Source organism: Rhinatrema bivittatum, chromosome 13, assembly GCF_901001135.1.
Source record: "Rhinatrema bivittatum chromosome 13, aRhiBiv1.1, whole genome shotgun sequence".
Lineage (NCBI taxonomy): Eukaryota > Metazoa > Chordata > Amphibia > Gymnophiona > Rhinatrematidae > Rhinatrema > Rhinatrema bivittatum.
The window spans coordinates 62,552,782-62,570,627 of record NC_042627.1 but is presented as its reverse complement, the minus strand read 5'-3'; the positions used below and the strand labels follow the sequence as shown (position 1 = coordinate 62,570,627).

General features: G+C 42.6%; 1 protein-coding gene across 5 annotated transcripts in view; it reads right to left on the bottom strand.

Annotated features, from left to right (window-relative positions):
- EFL1 (elongation factor like GTPase 1) overlaps positions 1-17,846 on the bottom strand; it is a 286,193-nt gene that overhangs the window by 267,529 nt on the left and 818 nt on the right. For all 5 annotated transcript variants that reach the window (XM_029574748.1, XM_029574744.1, XM_029574749.1 and 2 more), the window contains exons 2-8: positions 16,109-16,186; positions 15,156-15,275; positions 14,882-14,949; positions 9,432-9,516; positions 7,140-7,273; positions 5,461-5,598; positions 2,976-3,190 (exon numbers count right to left, since the gene is read on the bottom strand). In XM_029574748.1, coding sequence (XP_029430608.1) covers positions 2,976-3,190; positions 5,461-5,598; positions 7,140-7,273; positions 9,432-9,516; positions 14,882-14,949; positions 15,156-15,246 — 731 coding nt within the window. In that variant the 5' untranslated portion in view covers positions 15,247-15,275; positions 16,109-16,186. The remainder of the gene's footprint in view (positions 1-2,975; positions 3,191-5,460; positions 5,599-7,139; positions 7,274-9,431; positions 9,517-14,881; positions 14,950-15,155; positions 15,276-16,108; positions 16,187-17,846) is intronic.

Here is a 17,846-nt window from a genome sequence, read left to right as displayed (position 1 = left end):
ATCGAATTCTACATGCTATCAGCAACCAATGAAGATTGCGTAGGGCCGGCATAACATGCTCATATTTTGCTACCCCCAACACCACCCTAGCAGCCAAATTCTGGAGCAGTTGTAATGGTTTCATTATTTTACGTTTTCTGTTAAGTAACCTTTTTTCAAGTTCCTACCTTATGCCTTTGTTAACAATTTTATTATAAATGTTCTCTGTATTTGACTATGGAAATATTTTTTCCTGCTTTTTCTGTTTTATGTAAACCGGTATGATTTGCATTTTAATGTAAGAATGTCGGTATATAAAAATAATAAATAAATAAATAAATAAATACATAAATTACATTTTTAGGAAGTCCTAAAAGAAGTGCATTACAATAATCAGTATTATTAAAAATTAACATCTGTAAAACCAAATGAAAATCATCCCTTTCAAGGTATGATTTCAGGCGCCGTAAAACAGGCAACTTGTAATACCCCGTTTTTTACCATTTTTCTAACATATTCCTTCATCGATAAACTAGAGTCTAGGCTATATCCCCAGGTAACGAACAACTCTTGTTATTAACAAATCTATTCCTTCAAAGGAAAATTCCCCTGCGTGCTTCTGAAAATGTAAAAGCATTCGCAGAAGTCTAAAGCCCGCCACAGCTGCGCCCCCTGGGAACACCTCCACTTACTCCAAGTACTCTTACACGCGAACAGGCTGTACGGTGGGGGTAAGTTCACCCACACAGCCAGTGGGTGCTTTTGCAAAAGGTTATTTCTACGGAAAGGCCTTTGGGGAAAAAAAAATATCGCTCTCTGAATGGACTCGACGGTAGCAGACACGCGATAGGGTGTGAACTGGCACAAGTCTGAAGCCTGAGAGCCGTCAGGCCTACCGCCACGGCCAGGCCTGAGGACTGGCGCGCATGCTCAGGCCGTCAAACCCAGGCTAACGGAATAGAGAAAGCGAAAACAAACCCTTAGCAATGCCGCCATCAGGACCCGAATGACACGGAGGCTGCAGATGCCCTGGGCCTGGCTGTCTGGGCCTCCCTAGGAGTTGGATTTCTCTCCTGGGCACTGCATCCTCTTTTCATTATCACCCAGTCTCAGACATTTGAAGTTAGCTAACCCCCCCCCAAGAACTAAAGAGGGGAGAGGGAAGAGACGCAGAAAATGTTTCTTCTGCTGCTACTGCCAGACCAAAGATACGGGTAACAAATCCCCTTTCTGTCTACTGTACCCTGTCTACCCCAATATCTTAGGGTGTAGTTCCAGGTTTAATCACAGCATGCTGTCACTGTCCCACTACAGGCTACTAACTGAACTGGTTGGCTTGCAAAGCTGCCTTGCTAATGATCTAGAATAAAAAGCACTGTTGGATTAAAAAGCTGGTCAGAAGTGAAAGTTATAAAGAAAAAAAGAAAAAAAAAATTGTACTTTTTACACTTCCTTTTCTCAAGAGAATTTACATATTTTGTGGGACCATCAGCAAAGAGCATTTCATTAAATTAAAACAAGTTGCTTCAATAAGACATGAACTCCTCCTTGTGACTGCCTCTGGTACTGCTGGCAAATGCAAACACCAACACCTAGAGGCCGATGCAAAACAACGTGCTGAGCCGAGCGCACTGTTTAACCCATGGTTGGACACGCGTTTTGCACGAGCATCCACAACCCCTTATGCTATAAAGGGATTAGCGCGTCCAAAACCCGTGTCCAACCCCCTGTGAAGCTAATAATGCTCATCGCATGCAAATGCATGTTGATGAGGCTATTAGCTGTTCTCCCCAGATCTAAGAAAAAAACGTGCGTCCGACCCACACGTTTTTACGCTCAGAAATTAACGCTTGTCCAGAGCAGGCGTTCACGTCTGAGCACGCGCTGGTGGTCAGGTTAGGAAACGGGACGCTCAATTAACAAGCGTCCCATGTTCCTAACCCGTGCCTCTGCACAAGTTAGGAAAACGGACCCTCATGAAACTGAGCACTTGTTTTCCTAACCTGCTGACAGCCCCCTCTCCTGGGCACCCGCTGCCAAGGAGGCATTAGGGGCGCACATTTGACCCTTGCGCCTCCTTAGCAGCGCGAACTCTCATTTAAATATTCAATCTCGGGCCCAGGAGAGGTGCTGGGCGCACGTTAGGAATGCGGACCGTCAACACTGAGCGCCCGTTTTCTGCTCTGTTTTTTGGCATCGACCCCCTAGTGATCAAACCCAGGACTGAAAACAAGGCAACAGAAATTAGGTACCTAGCGATGACAAACATGTGGGCCTTTGTTTTAAAAGATTTCCTACCATTCTGTATAAGGAAAAGTGTTTTAAATGCATGGCCTGATAGCTGGAAAAAGACGGCGTCCAACTCCGAGCCAAGCCTGAGAGCTGGTTCGAGAAGCCCTCGTTTGGAATGATGCAGGGATTTTTTTTTCTGACTATTTTGTATTCCAATCCAACTTTATTAGTCCGGTCACTGCAGCAACGACCAATGGGCAGGGACCGTACGCCAGGGCTCCTTCTGGAACACTGTGATCCCGGGCCCTAAATCCAGCCACCAGGTGTCGCCAGGGGACATGGACGCTGCTTCTGCAACATTCTCGGCCCCAGCCAGGAATTGAAGCTGGATCTCTCCACTTGGCGATACCCAGCGCCGCTGGCAAGTCACCAGACCGAATGTTATCACTTTATGAAGGTGACATACAAAAGAAAGCCACAGTAGAGATGAGCAAGCAATAAGAATAAATAAGCTTCACACACCTTTTACCAGTAACTACTGATGCAGTAAAATAAGCTGACGACGCATATTTGCAAAGGACATGGATGCAGCAACAATAATGCCAGGGAATCAACACAACACGAGTGAGACTTCCCTGAAACAAATAAGTATTTCACCGTATCCCTAATGCAGAGCACCATGAAACATTTAGCAATCTCAGAGAAAAAGCTTCCCGTTACTCCGGTCCCACGTGCAGGCACTAACTACTGGAAGAGCAACTCACCTGAAGCCCCAACCATCTATTGCACTGGCAAACACTACGTTGCCCTGCTCAGGTGAGAAGTACAGGTGTGAGTCATCCGTCTCCTCCAAGCCCGCACTCCAATCGTACACCTGCTCCCCGTCCACTGTCTCGGCAATCACCTGGCTCTCTGTATCTTTATCGGCCCTTTCTTCCAGCACTTTGGAAGTGAAGAGAGTCCCCGTCACTGCATTCACCTATGAGGACAGAAAGCAAAGACGTTTCAGAGGACTGCCACTCGCAGAACGAGAGACTAAAATGCAAACATTTTACGGGAGAGCAGCAATCTGCTGTGGTACTCTTAGCGGGCCCTGTTGGGACACGGTGTTAAATCCTATGCAGTGTATTCTCTTGCCGGTCCTCCAGCTTCCCTAGAAATCAGCCATAATAAGGCAGCTCTAGTGCCAAGCTTTCATTTACAGTTACCTGATGATATTTCACTCAGTTTTAACCCTTCTACTCTAGTCCACATTCACAATTTTTGATCATGAGTCACAGGCTGCAGCTCTCGCCAGCAATCAGGCTGGCCAGTAGGTGTCACTGCTGAGTGAGGACTAGAACTGCCTCTCCCAAGAACTGCAATGCTTCCTCCGCAACATCAGTAGCCCTGACCAGCCCAAACAGTAGAAAGCGAGCTCAAAAATACCTCTAAAATATGGGCCAATTGAAAAGCTAGTGCCAAAACATAAGTTGTATCAGCAGAAGTCTCTCCTAATTGCTGTATGAATAATAAGAATCCACCACTCAACCAAAAAAACCGCAAGCACAATCCTCTCGGTAGTGTAATATTTCAAAAAGTACACAAGAGAAGTAGCAATGCTCGCTCTACACCAATTATACCTTTCACTGCCAAGCTATTACTTTTCAAAGCATTTAAGATGTTCCCATAAATCTCTCAGCGCTGCACTGCACTGCTCAGAACATTATTACAAATGTTGTTTGCACGCAGGTCTCTGGTGCAGTAATGAATGTGCACTCCAGTTTCTCCCAAAAACTGGAAAACAAGTTCCACACTAAAAGCATGATTTTCAAAAGCATTTACATGCTTAAAAATGGGTTCTACATGTGAAAATGCACTTAACCTGTGTAAGTGGGCTTTTTGAAAATTGCTACATGTGCACCATTGAATTGCTTATAGGATATTCATATGTAAGTGCACTTTATGTGTGCAAATGGCTTTTCAAAATTGCTACGACAGTATGCTATATTTTCGCTCGAAACTCGTTTGAAAATTCTGTCAGGAGATAATTTCAAAAGGAGTAACGTGTGGAAAGGGCGCTTACATGTCAATATCCTATGGACAATTCAATCGCATCTATTGTAGCAATTTTCAAAAGTATACTTACACAGGTAAAGTGCATTTATACGTGTAAAACCCAATTTTAAGCGTGTAAATGCTTTTTAAAATCTAAAAGACAGTTTCCCTCCTGATTATTTACTCTGGGATGAACTATATTGAATAAAGGTTTTGTGAACCGAATTCTGGCATCACCTCCAGAACATTGAAAATAACATCCGATAATGTGTGCTGGATGCTTAAGGTCTGCACACAACCCCTTCTTTGCCTTTTGGCCAAGACTGAGAAGCTGAATGATACAGGAGGTGAGGGAGTTAACACCCGGTCACCAGACTCATTTAAGCACACAAGAACTGAAACCACAGGAATAACTAATTATCACCATCATCAGTTTTATCTGATACCTTACTATAATCTACACCCAAGGTGACTTACAAAAAATTCAATAGCAAATCATAAAATTAAAGGTAAAAAAAAAAAATCAACTAAAGCTGCAACAGAAAATCACAAGTTACAATAAACCCCCTCATCATTCCACATAACAACAAACCCTCATTAGAAAAGCAGCTTCACCAGTAGACCAGAAATATCTAGTTCTTTGCCTGGGAAGGGTTGAGTAGACTGCCAGGTCTTCAACTGTTTCTTAAACTGAATCAAATCTGAAATAAATCTCAGCTCCCTGGGAAGAACACTCCAGAGAGCTGGCCCTCTGCATGAAAATGCTCGCTTCCTCGTATTAGCCAGAAAGGCATTTTTACAAACGGTGTCACCTGTAAATCCTCCGATCCTGACCTTAATGAGCGAGCAGGCCGTGTATTTCACGGCATTTGTGACATCATAATCAGATTCACTGAGTGTGAGACGCCTACGGACAACTCCTGGAGGTCCAGAGGAATCGTAGAGGAAGCTGCTTAAAATAATTCCCTCAAGATAACAAATCAGGGTTTAACTGCTACAGGGAGAGGGTTGCTAAAATGTTCCATGTACTTTATTTATTTATTTTGATTTATTTCCCACCACAATCTGCTTAGTGCTCAGGACAAGCTACAATCTCCCCATAATGGGCCAATACATAGACCACAAAATACAAGAATATTGCACGGCACACCAGGCTTTGGGTGGGGAAGAGGGAGGCGCAGCTTTCTTGAAAAAGCACTGCAGGTCTCGTACCTGTTCTAAGATTTTCTGAAGATGCGTATAAGCTTCTTGGGACGTGAGCTTGAGCTCCACTATCAGACGATCCAGCTTATTTATCAGCAGTACTGGGCGGATGTTTTCCAGCCAAGCTTGTCGTAGCACCGCTTGTGTCTAAGGAAACAACAACAAAAAAAAAACATGACACAGAGTCCAAAATAGCTCGCAACTCCTTAAAGGATAAGACCTGAATTTTAACAGTCTGACGTGCGCATCAATCAGGGGATGTGCGAATATGCTGGGCCAGGCGCACGCCAAGCAGATTTTAAAAACCTCCTGCCTATGTGGGGCGTGGGCATAGTCTGGACATGGGCGTTCCGGGATTTCACCCTGAAATTTGGGCATAAATACTTACACGCACTGGCACACCCCGGGATCCCCTACCGTGTAATTTTGCTTCTGCTATGGATGAAGTGTAAGTGATAAAAGACACAAATCTGGACAGATCAACAGGGTTTTCAGGATCGGGGCTAACAAGCATGCAAAGAAGCTCATCCCTAGGCAATTTTATGGTAACAAAACAACACAGCCGGCCTGAAAAACCACAAGCCACGTTATTTTCAGGAAAGTTAGCTAAAACTCGGTTGTAGCTAACTTTCCCCAGAAGCATCAGGATCTTAAACGTGGGTCCCAGTGCTCTCAGGGTTGGAAGGTAAAGGGACAGAATGACCCGCCCCGCCCCCCCCCCCCCCAAACATGAGGAACCTGCATGCCACCACCCCCCTTCCCATCTTTTGAGACACCCAACCCATCTCTAGGTGGCCACAATGTTCAATTTTTAAAAAATTACATAAAAATAAACATGGCGCAGGTCTCGCCCCCTCTCTTCCCAAACATACCGCCTGGTTAAAAAAAAAAAAAAAGGCCCACCCTCCACCAGATTATACCTTGAAAAACCTGGTGGGGCCCGAACACCCCCCCCAAAGGTACGGCATTAGCCAGCCGCAATTCAACTTACGCCCCCTAACGTGCAATTGAACAAATTGGAGGGGGAGGGGCAGAACTTACTTGGGCTGCCCTGGCCTTTTAACATGATGGGGGCCCCAGGTTGAGGGACTGCCATCAGGTTTCCCATCAGCGGGGCTACTACCCCATGGTAAACCTTAGCTTAGTAAACTCCTCGGTATTTTCCTCCTGCAGGGTAAAATACCGCAGCTTTTGGGAGTTGGGGCCCCTAAAGTGGCCATTTTGAAAATGTACTATGGCCCGAGTCTTGAAATTTCACCAGGCACCTAAATCTAGAAGCAGAGCAAGAGCAGGGAAACAAGTTAGGAGCTTAGCACAAATGAATATCAGGCCTAAATTTAAGAACTTAAGGTCCTTAATTTAGATGAATTTTTTTCAGCTGAAAACTCAGACTCCTAATTTTGGCTGAAAATAGCTACCTTACTTAGGTGTCTAAATTTAGGGGTTCATTTCTTTTTTGAATATCAGTCTCAATATAAACAAAAATTCCCCCATTCAACAACAGCAAAAAAAAAAAAAATGTTCAAACACACCCTGAACCACAGTGCTAAAATTGCAGAGAACTTGCAATTTTATTGCACTAAAACTCTTCCAATGGCCACTTTACAAATTTACTATTTATGGGGACAGACCTTGCCATCTTGGAAAGACCTAGGATTCACTACCAACAATATTCACCGTCACATTACCTGTGGACAGACTCCTTCGACAGCGTCCACCACAACAATGGCTCCATCACAGAGCCGCACAGCGGTCGACACTTCTGAAGAGAAATCCACATGTCCAGGGGAGTCAATCAAATTGATGAGATACTCCTGGTCACCTGCAAACGAGCAGCAGCTTCTCCATAAATGCACAAAGGTGATAATCACTGAAATGTTTTATCAAGAACAAGTCTTCATTACAAGTAACTAAGTGGAAGAGGAGGCAGGCGTTTACTGATTCAGGAAATCAGGAGTAGGAATTTCAACCTCATTTCTGCGGGTAAAAAGGTAGAGTTATGAAATTGCTAGGCAGATATGCGGGTGCATTTAATGCAAAATTTATGTGCCCATAAATGTTCCTAAACTGAGAGGAGACATTTCCAGGGGCAGAGATGGGGAGGAGTTTGGACTTGCATGCATACTTTTGCATTTTCAAACATGTACGCTTAAATATTCTTAAATAGCTTCCACGCACAGAGTAGCAGTAAACTTGGTAGAATAATTTTCAAGTGGACTTATATGAAGTCCATTTTGAAGATGCAAGTATTTGCCACCCAACTTAGAGGGTCATTTATCAAAATGCATTAGGGTGTTGTCGCGGGCACTGGGGCCCTAACTCTCGCGATAATGCATGCGTTAAATACCGCATCGTTTGGGCAGAGTAAATGGAAATGAGGGTTGGTTAACGTGGCATGCGATAAAGTATCGCACACCATTACGGGATTTAACGCCAGAAATAACGCCACCTTTTTTCTGTGTGTTATACTTGCGATAGCTGTGCGTTATGGGATTTATCGCAAATCCTGGTTCAGGAGAGGGGAAGGGGAGGAGGCTCACTTGTGTCGAACTTTTTATACCACTGCAAGAGGGGGCATTGTGAATTCAGAGTGAGGTTTGTGGTGTGGGGAAGATTCTGGGGGGCAATTTTACAAGCACAGTTATACGTACGAACAGCACAGTTACCACCAGTTAAGATTTAATGTGATTTGGAGGGACGAAAGGTAAAAGAAAAGTAGATTTGTACCATGTTCTCTCTACCTAGCTTGATGCACTATAATACCTAGCTGTAATCAAGCTAGGTAGAGAGAGCATGGTATAAATCTACTCTTCTTTCACCTTTCATCCCTCCAAATCACATTAAACCTTCACTGATGGAAACCGTTCTGTTCGTACATATGATTGCATGTAAAACTGCCCCCCAGAACCTACCGCACAAACCTCACCCCGAGTTACTAGTGGCCCCTCTTACAGTGGTATAAATAGTTATATTTATAGCAAAATGATGAATCTAGGCCTTAGACGGGCTGATATACAAAATTACCCCCAAGTGCTTAAAAGGTGCTTACCACATCAGCAAGAAGCACAAGTGTTTTATTTTATTCTTTCCTTAGGAAAAGCAAGTGACCAACACCATCAGCTAATACTTTAACAGTAATGGAAAGCACTAGAAGAGGCTTTAAACTCAAGAAACCTGAGAACCAAAATTAAAACATCTTATGAGGTCACTCTTTCAGTTTCCAAAAGAGCCACAAGCCAATTCCATGAATCCCCAAAAGAGAGAGCCCAATTTCACAGGGATATAATAGCAGGAGAGCCCGGCCTCTCCATTCACCCTCAGCTCATTTTTCTTCTATTAGTTTCATAAAGCAGTATCAGTTGATTTCACTGCACAGGTAGGAAAGCTTCGTGAGGGGTTTCAACTAATCAGACAAATGCAGAACAACAATTAAAGTTAGACTCTCAAGAGTGGCATAGTAGGAACCTCAGGTGCTCATTCCCCATAACAATTTGTAGCTCGTACACCAGCACTGTCTCCCCCTTATTGTTTAACCATCTGAGCACAGTGTACTTCAGCTCTCTCCCATGGCTACCATCCACAGCATGTTCTCTCCTTTCATGAGTCCATGGGACGCCATCTCACTGCTGGCTCCAGACACGCTTCTCTCCTCTGCTGGGCCACAGCAGCGCCAGCATCCCAGGATCAGCGTCAGGCCCTTTGCCTTGTTCCCCCGGCTTATGCAGACATGTCTCTCCAACAAGGAGCATCCAGTCCCCAAACTGCAGCATGCTCACTTTTCCTGTCATTGCATCCCCATGCAACACACACCAAAAGCAATTCACCCCAGAGAGGAGAGAGGGGGCACAGATAGACGAGATAGACATGACCTGACCATAAAGTGCTCCGTCTTTTTCAAAAACGAACAACTAAAAATACCTGTGGAGCATGTCACAAACTCCATATCTCCTATGAGCTAAATCAAATGGTCTCTGCGGTACCTTGTTCATGGTGCAGTGATATGGCACTGGATTTCATTGTGATCCCTCGAATCTGTTCATCTTCTCTGCTGTCCAAATACCTCAGCTAAAAAAATACAATGCAAATGATCCATAATTGACTTTGCTTAGGTGCAAAGCAATAGAGAAGCAGACATATATAGTTAAAAGCTTGCAAAAATAGTGTGTACTTTTTAGGGATGCGCATTCATTTTTAACATTTATTATTATTATTATTATTTATTTCTTTTATATACCGACATTCAATCGAGATATCACATCGGTTTCCAGATAACCAAGAGAATAGGGCGTAGTCCGCCCTATTTCACATTATAACATGGTAACCAAAAAAAAAAAAAAACAATTATAACATATTATAACAGTGGTACATGGAACAAAAGGTTATAGGATATAACAAAAGGTTATAGAAAATAACATATGTACATGAATGTGTTGTTGATAAAATAAATTTAGGATTAGGGACTTGTTGGTAAGGTAATTTAGGAATAGAGGTGAGGGGGATGAGGGAAGGGAGGGGGAAGGTGGGGTGGGAGGAAGTAGTGGAGTGAGGGATTCAGGGGGGTGAGAAGACTGAGTATGGGATGAGGTGTGTTGCGTTCGGGCAGGTTAAGGGTCGGGTGGGAAGGCTTTTAGAAACAGCCATGTTTTTAGGTGTTTTTTGAAGGTTTGCAGTGATGGTTCATTTCTGAGACAGGTGGGGAGGGTGTTCCATAGGGTGGGTCCCGCTATTGTTATGGCTCGTTTGCGGGTTGCGTTGAGGTGTGCAGATTTGAGATTGGGGATGGCTAGGAGGCCAGTGTTGGTGGATCTGAGGGTTCTTTGTGTGGGGTGTGGATGTATTGCGTTGTTTAGCCAGTTCATTTTGTTGTTGTGTATTTTTTTGTGCATGAGGGTGAGTGTTTTGTAATGGATTCTTTGTGTGATGGGTAGCCAGTGGAGTTCTTTGAGGGTAGGTGTGATGTGGGAGGATTTTTTGTTGTTGGTGATGATTCTGGCGGCGGCATTTTGTAGAACTTGGAGGGGTCTGATGTGGATTTCTGGTAGGCCGATGAGAAGGGAGTTGCAGTAGTCGAGTTTTGAGAGGATAATTGATTGAAGGACTGTTCGGAAGTCGTGCGCTTGGAGAAGGGGTTTAAGTTTTTTCAGGGTTTGGAGTTTGAAGAATCCATCCTTAATTGTATTGGAGATGTGTCGTTGAAAGTTGAGTTGGCTGTCAATTGTTACTCCTAGGTTTCTTGTGGATGGAGTGAGTGAGATTTGTGAGATCTGTGGCTCTCCCGTGTTGATTGAGGTTCCTGGGTGGTTGGAGGGGGTGCACTTGAGGGGATAAGAGGGACGGTCATCGTGGATGTGAAGGATTTCTGTTTTGGCTTGGTTGAGGCATAGTGATAGTTGGGATAGTAATTGGGACAGATTTGAGCTGAGGTTGTTCCATTTTTCCATGGTGAGTTGGATGGACTTGTTTATGGGGAGAAGTATTTGTATGTCGTCTGCATAGACGAAGTAGGTGAGGTTTGCATCTGAAAGGTTCCATCAAGCCCAGCATCCTGTTTCCAGCAGTGGCCAATCGACAAATTTGACAAATGACTGATTTTCAATTCTGGTCACTGCAACTGAAACAAAATAACGAGGATCCCAAATATGCCTGAACCTTTTTCATTTTGGTTCCTTCAATTCTATAAGGAAAGAAATTCAGACAGATAGAAGACCAATCATATTGAAGCAGTTTTCCAACCAGCCATATGAATTCTTCAATCCTTTTTTGTTTTTTTGAGTTGAAAGGAAAAGCACAATGTAAGCTTAATACACACAGCATTTTCACTCAGATTTCGGGAGAGTCAGACAAAGGTTGTGAAGCTCTTTGCCTCAGTGTTCAGAATCCTATTAGAAGTTTACAAGCGTGCAGTCAGTCAGTAGTTAAGTACTCGGCACTGCTCAGCTCGGCTGTGCTGCTCGTACTACTAGGGTGTTACTGCTTGCACTGCCAGAAAAACGTGTCACTGCGCTGCCTGCCTTACCCTGCACTCTGTGCCTTGGGATGGTCGTGCCACTCTGCACTTTGTGGCTTGGGATTTTGATGCCACTTTTCTTCCTGCCTTACCCCTCACTTAGTGTCTAGAAGTACTGACGACACTGTGCTTTCTGCTTCACTCCAAACTCTGTGCCTTCGGGTGCTGATGTTACTCTTGGTGCTGCCTTGCTCTGCACCTATGCTTCGGGGTTTTAATACCAGTGCTCCTGCTGATTTGGCTTTTCTTCAATGACAGGCAATCCACCAACCTGATCAGACTAACTGAAGAGGTCCACTAACTGCTATTACTCAAGCTGTCTTAGGGAACAGCCATTGCTAATACTGGCATCAGTAGCATGGGATCTACTTAATGTTAAGGTACTTGCCAAGTACTTGTAACCTGGATTGGCAACTGCTGGAAACAGGATGCTGGGCTTGATGGAACCTCGGTCTGACCCAGTAAGGCAACTTCTTATGTTCTTATTGACTCTTTGTTCAAACTCCCTTACAGTACTTACTGACTACTGGTCTCATACGGGACATGGGTGCATCCAAATAAAGCCATTCAGAATCGCGCCGCTGACCATTTACAATGCGCTCTGGCTCAACCAAACATCACTGTCATTACCCTTCACTTTCATGCCAATTCCATTACCAAGCTGATCGGATGCTTGATGCACCAGTCGTGCCTCTCACAGTCCCCTGGGGTCTTCCTAACATGTGCTTTCTGTGTCACTCTGCACTCTATGCCTTGGGGTTTCAATGCTACTCTTTTTCCTCCCTTACCCCTCACTCAGTATCTTGGGGTGTTAACGTCACTCTTCTTACTGCCTTTGGGTGTTGATGCCAGTGCTCCCGCTGTTTGGTGCCTCTTTGTGCCTCTGGACATTTATGCCTCTGCTCCTGCTATCTTCAAAGTGCTTTTCAAATTCCCTTATGGTACTTACGGACTACCAGTCTCATCCATTATTTAGCTTTCCATGGTGTACACTATCCATTTAAGGCTACATTCCCAAACAATCTTTCAGTGACTGGCATAGGATAAAACAAGATATACCTGCATGTCATTTTTCCTAGCCATGTTTACAGGCCTGAAATAAAAGCTTTTTTTTTTTTTGTTTACACAAAAATGCATTTGTTTAGTACCTTAACAAGAGTTTTAGTTACTCTATTATTCCTAGATAAACAAGGCCTTTGGAAGTTGCGATAATTTTTTTTTGTTTGTTTTGTTTAAAAAGAACCAACCAAACAACATTGCAGTATGCGCCACTGCTCCTAACATCCTGCCTCTCTCACGGTGCCTTGGGTCATTCATACCAGTCTTCGTGTATTTCTCGTGCTTTCTCCCTCTTGCAGTACTTTGTGTGTTGATTTTGATTCTGCTTTTGCTCCCTTGGTCCTCACTCAATAACTTAGAAATTTAAAGTGACAGCTGCTTAGCCCCCATTCAGTACCTTGGCATGCTGATGCCACTGCTTGTGCTACCTGCTCCTCTCAGGGAAGTCTGCCATGCTAGAGATCCTGTCCTCCATTACAAGAATCAGCAAAGAGAAAGTCAATCTCCAAACCATATTCTTCAGCCCCTTCCCAAATTAATACCATATGGAAATGGCATCAGGGGTGCTAGAGACCTTCGCCAGAGATTTTCTCTGCTTTTGCCCTGCCAAAGGATAATAAGCTCAACCAGTCTCTCTCCCCATATCCAGACCAGACAACGAATTTGCAGGTCAGGACCACTATGGACATTCTCCAGAATTCCCTCTAGCTTCAGGCATTTGTAATGCTTTGCCCCTCTCATGGTGCCTTAGACTGTTCACGCCACTGTTGGTGCCACTTTTCTCCACTCTTGGTGTCAAGAGTGCTGTTCCCTCTGTTGTTGATGACTGATAAAACTCGCAGCCAAACTTGGGTAGAAAATCCCAATGTCAGAGTCCCCCATAGACTTTCATGGAAAAAAAACTTAGCTTGGGAACTGAAACAAATTAAAATGACAAACGTAGCTAAATAATGAACTAAAACTGAAATTTTATTCCATACGCATTCCTAGTGCATATATGAAAACATTTATTTAAGGCCCATGTAGGCAGATTCAGAAAAACGCACGGGAGAGCTGGCGTGCGCCCACTCTCCCGGCGCGCGCACAGGCCACTCTCCTGGGGGCGCGGTTCAGGAGGGTGGCCTATGCAAATTAGGGCCTGCGGTAAAAGGAGGCGCTAGGGACACTAGTGCGTCCCCAGCGCCTCCTTTTTGGACAGGAGCGGCGGCTGTCAGCGGGTTTGACAGCCGACGCTCAATTTTGCCGGCGTCTGTTCTCAAACCCGCTGACAGCCACGGGTTCGGAAAACGGACGCCGGCATAATTAAGTGTCCATCTTCCGACCTGCGGGCCGATTTTTAATTTTTTTTTTTATTATTTTTGGGGCCTCCAACTTAATATCACCATGATATTAAGTAGGAGGGTGCACAGAAAAGCAGTTTTTATTGCTTTTCTGTGCACTTCCCCGGCACCGGCTGCACATTTTACTTTCTGTATCGCGCAGGAATAACTAATAGGGCCCTCAACATGCATTTGCATGTTGCGGGCGCTATTAGTTTCGGGGGGATTGGACGCGCGTTTTCGACGCGCTATTACCCCTTACTGAATAAGGGGTAAAGCTAGCGCGTCAAAAACGCGCATCCAAATGCGGGTTAACAGTGCGCTCCACCAGAGCACACTGTACTGTATCGGCCTGATGGTTGGCAATTACCTTCATACAGTGCATTTAAAAATATGAGTTTCAGCAATGCTTACTGCTACACATAAAATAAGATGGATTGATGCTCCATCTGATTAGACTATTCAAAAGCAAATCAGATATTCTACCAAGCTAATAACAGGATATGTAATGGTTAAGGGTTTGTGCTAGATTAGGTGGGTGGGGTTTAAGATGCTTTAACTGCACTGAGATGTTGAGGCTTGTTGCAGGTGAGTCAAGGATAGCAGGGCTGTAGCTTGGAGAAGCTGTCAGAAGAGGAGGAGGCGGCACGGCAGCATTTTGCTAGCTTGGGATTTTGCTATTGACTGGATGTATTTAGGCAATAGTTATATGATGGAGCGTCTTTCCCTCCCTAATAAAAGTAGTATGGGAGGGAAGCTTTGCAGAATGTATTTTATAATTACTGATGTGGATTTAATGTGATATTTATTTGTAATGTATATAATGATGCTATTATATGTATGACCTATTGATTTGCTATATATTTAATGACTTATTGTTATGATTATCTGTACTTATTATTTTCTTTATTGACATTGTAACACACATTGAATATTGGTTCACCAGTAGAAAAGCATGACGCAAACTGAAAACGCACTGTATTATATACATAGGAAAACAACTTTATAATAGAGAAAAACAAAAATCAACTTGGCAACACCTTACCTTTCCTGCCAATCGGCTAGATATTATTCCATTACTAGATATAAGGCAGTCAGCTAAAGTAGTTTTCCCTGTGTAAAAAAGTAATATTTTAAAAATAATTAGCATTTATTTCATGAATGAGAAACATGACAGAATCAAATAACTCTCACTCTGACCCAGAAATACGAAATATTTGTAATCACGATAATTTTTGTGTGTTATCACTTTACGATGCAATCAAACATTAATTAAAACCCACCTACTCGTTCTAAATCAGTGAGAAAAATGATCTTACCATGGTCCACATGAGCCAGAATACATATGTTCCTGATGTTTCTTGTCTTTTTCTGTAGTGCAATAATTTTCTCCAAGCTAGTGACACCCATTGTATCTGCTTTCTAAATAAGAAATAAGACTGAGAAAGAAAGGGTATTCAGTTAGTTAAGTAAGCTTGCAGTCCTTTCTAGGTCTAACTATTCCATCAGTCAAAACAGCAAGACTAACCCAGGTAAGAGAGAGAGCATTATCTTTAGCGGGACCCATACTATGGAACTCCATGCCCTTGGAATTAAGACTACAGCAAGAAAACAAAACATTCAGAAAAAAATCTAAAAACTTGGCTATTTAAACAAGCCTTTCAAAAAGAGAAGGGAGAATAGAATCCAGGGACTTGCTGGGAAGTGCAAGATACAAAACACCCACACAAACAGGAATCACTAAGGGTGCATGTTTTAATAGAATTCATCACTAAAGGATAAGTTACATTTATAGAATGAGTCTTAGACTCAAAACTGCTATAGAATTGACCTGGACATGATAGTGTTCACACTCATTTAACAACTAACATTGATTAAAAACTATGTTACCGAACCTTATGGCACCTGTGTAAACTGTTAGATTTTAATAGCATTACTTTTTGTGCCTTACTGTAAACCGTTGTGACTGTACCCACCTTAACGACGGTATAGAAAAGATTTAAATAAATAAATAAAATAAATATGGGCTTGTGGTCAGTATTTAGGCTGAGCAGCCATCACTCAAGCTTTGATTCTGTGAAACTGAGGTGTACAAACAAGCACAGGAATACATTTTGAGAGTACAGAAGGAAGCTCTTTATAACACAGTGCAATGGAAAAGCATTCATAGTAAATTTGAGAGACTGGGATCATTCTCCACATATCCTTTCTTAAGGATAAGGTTCATTCCTATTATGGTATTCACAAAACAAACCCGTTTGGAGAAACTGACCTGTGATAGAACTGAATATTGCCCAAGCCAGACCAAAAAACGCCACTGGACCAGATGTCAGTAGACTTTCTCCAGTTTCTATGGATGAGAAATGTAGAAAATAAGACTTACTAAATGAATATTAACAGGGATACTCCCAGGACCCCCTCCAAAATTGCAAGGGAAATAAAATGCATTACATGCATAAGGAAACAATTTTATAACAATTCCACAATAACATATTACAACCAATGCTCCCTATAAGTTGGGCGTGCACACAGGTTGTGAAAACAGCAAGCATAAAAAAAGGAAAAAAGAATTTTGTTTCAAAGAACAATGCGCACAAATGTGTGCAATATGATACACACAAGATTTTTTGTGCACCCAGCCCACAAAAGATGAAAGGGAACATTGCTTCAACCTCCATACTTTACAATGGGCTCATAATAAAGCTGCAAACACCACCACCTTCTACAAGTTATCCCAATACTGACCCAAATACAGTGTTTAATAATAAGAATTATCCTTGTTTAATTTAAACCAGTCTTTTCTTATGCAATAAAAAGGGTATACATTTAAAAGACTCTGTATTTCTTGAGATATAATTATATACAAACTAGGAACAATAAGACTAATTCAGCCATCCTGTCCTATATAAAAAGAGCCAAAAGGGGTTGGTCTTCACCATAAAAGATAGTGGGAACTCTTCATAATGTGATCACAAAAAATTTCTGAGGATTTACAAAAAGACTAGATGATGCTCATTTGGACAGGATTACCAGACCATTTGGAATGCTATTCATCTACTCTCAGACAGATAGTCTAAAAACAAAAAAAGCTGAAGACTATGGTAATGCTACCCAGGAGCAGTTGTCATGCTAAGATCACGCCAAGAGCAAACCAAAAAATTATCCTGAAACCACAAAGAACGCCAGATTAACAACTAAAGTTTTGTAGATCTCTCTTACTGAGGCTGGGTTCATGCATCAACCATCAGGAAAAAAATGAATGAGAACAGTGTTCATGAGAGGATAGCTAGGAAGAAACCATTGCTCTCTAAAAAGCATTGCTACCTGCCTCAGGTTCGCCAAGGGTTGTTTCAAGATAAACAAAAAAAAAGTATGTAAATCAATAAGAAGCATGTGTATGACCCACAAGATTTCTAGAATAATATTCTTTGGACAGATAATTCAAACATTGGACTTTTCAGTCACAATACCAAAAGTTTGTCTGGCAAAAAAACAAACATTGCTTCCAAAATAAGAACCTCAGCCTGTCAAGCTAGGTATCATGCTGTGAGCCTGTTTTGCTGCATTCAGAATCTGGATGACTTGCCATCATTGACAGAAGTACAAATTCTGTTATATATCAGAACATTTTAAGAGGAGAATATTAGGCCATCCAGCCATGAATTGAAGCTGAGCTGAATGTAGGTCATACAGCAAAACAACCACCTGAAACATTCAAGTAGGGAGATTTCATATTTTGGATTAACCAAGTCAAAATCCTGACCTAAAACTCTATTAAACTACTGTGGCAATACCTGAAGAAAACCCTCAAATGTCAGAGCTGAAACAGTTCTGTACAGAGGAATGGGCCAAAATGCCTCTAGGGCGATGTGAGAGGCTAATCAGTTATAGGAAATGTTTAGTTAAAGTTATTGCTGCTCAAGAAGGTGAAGGTTCCACATACATTTTCACATAAGAATACTTATTGCTCAATCTCTTTTTGTTGAACAACCAAAAATATATATTTTAGT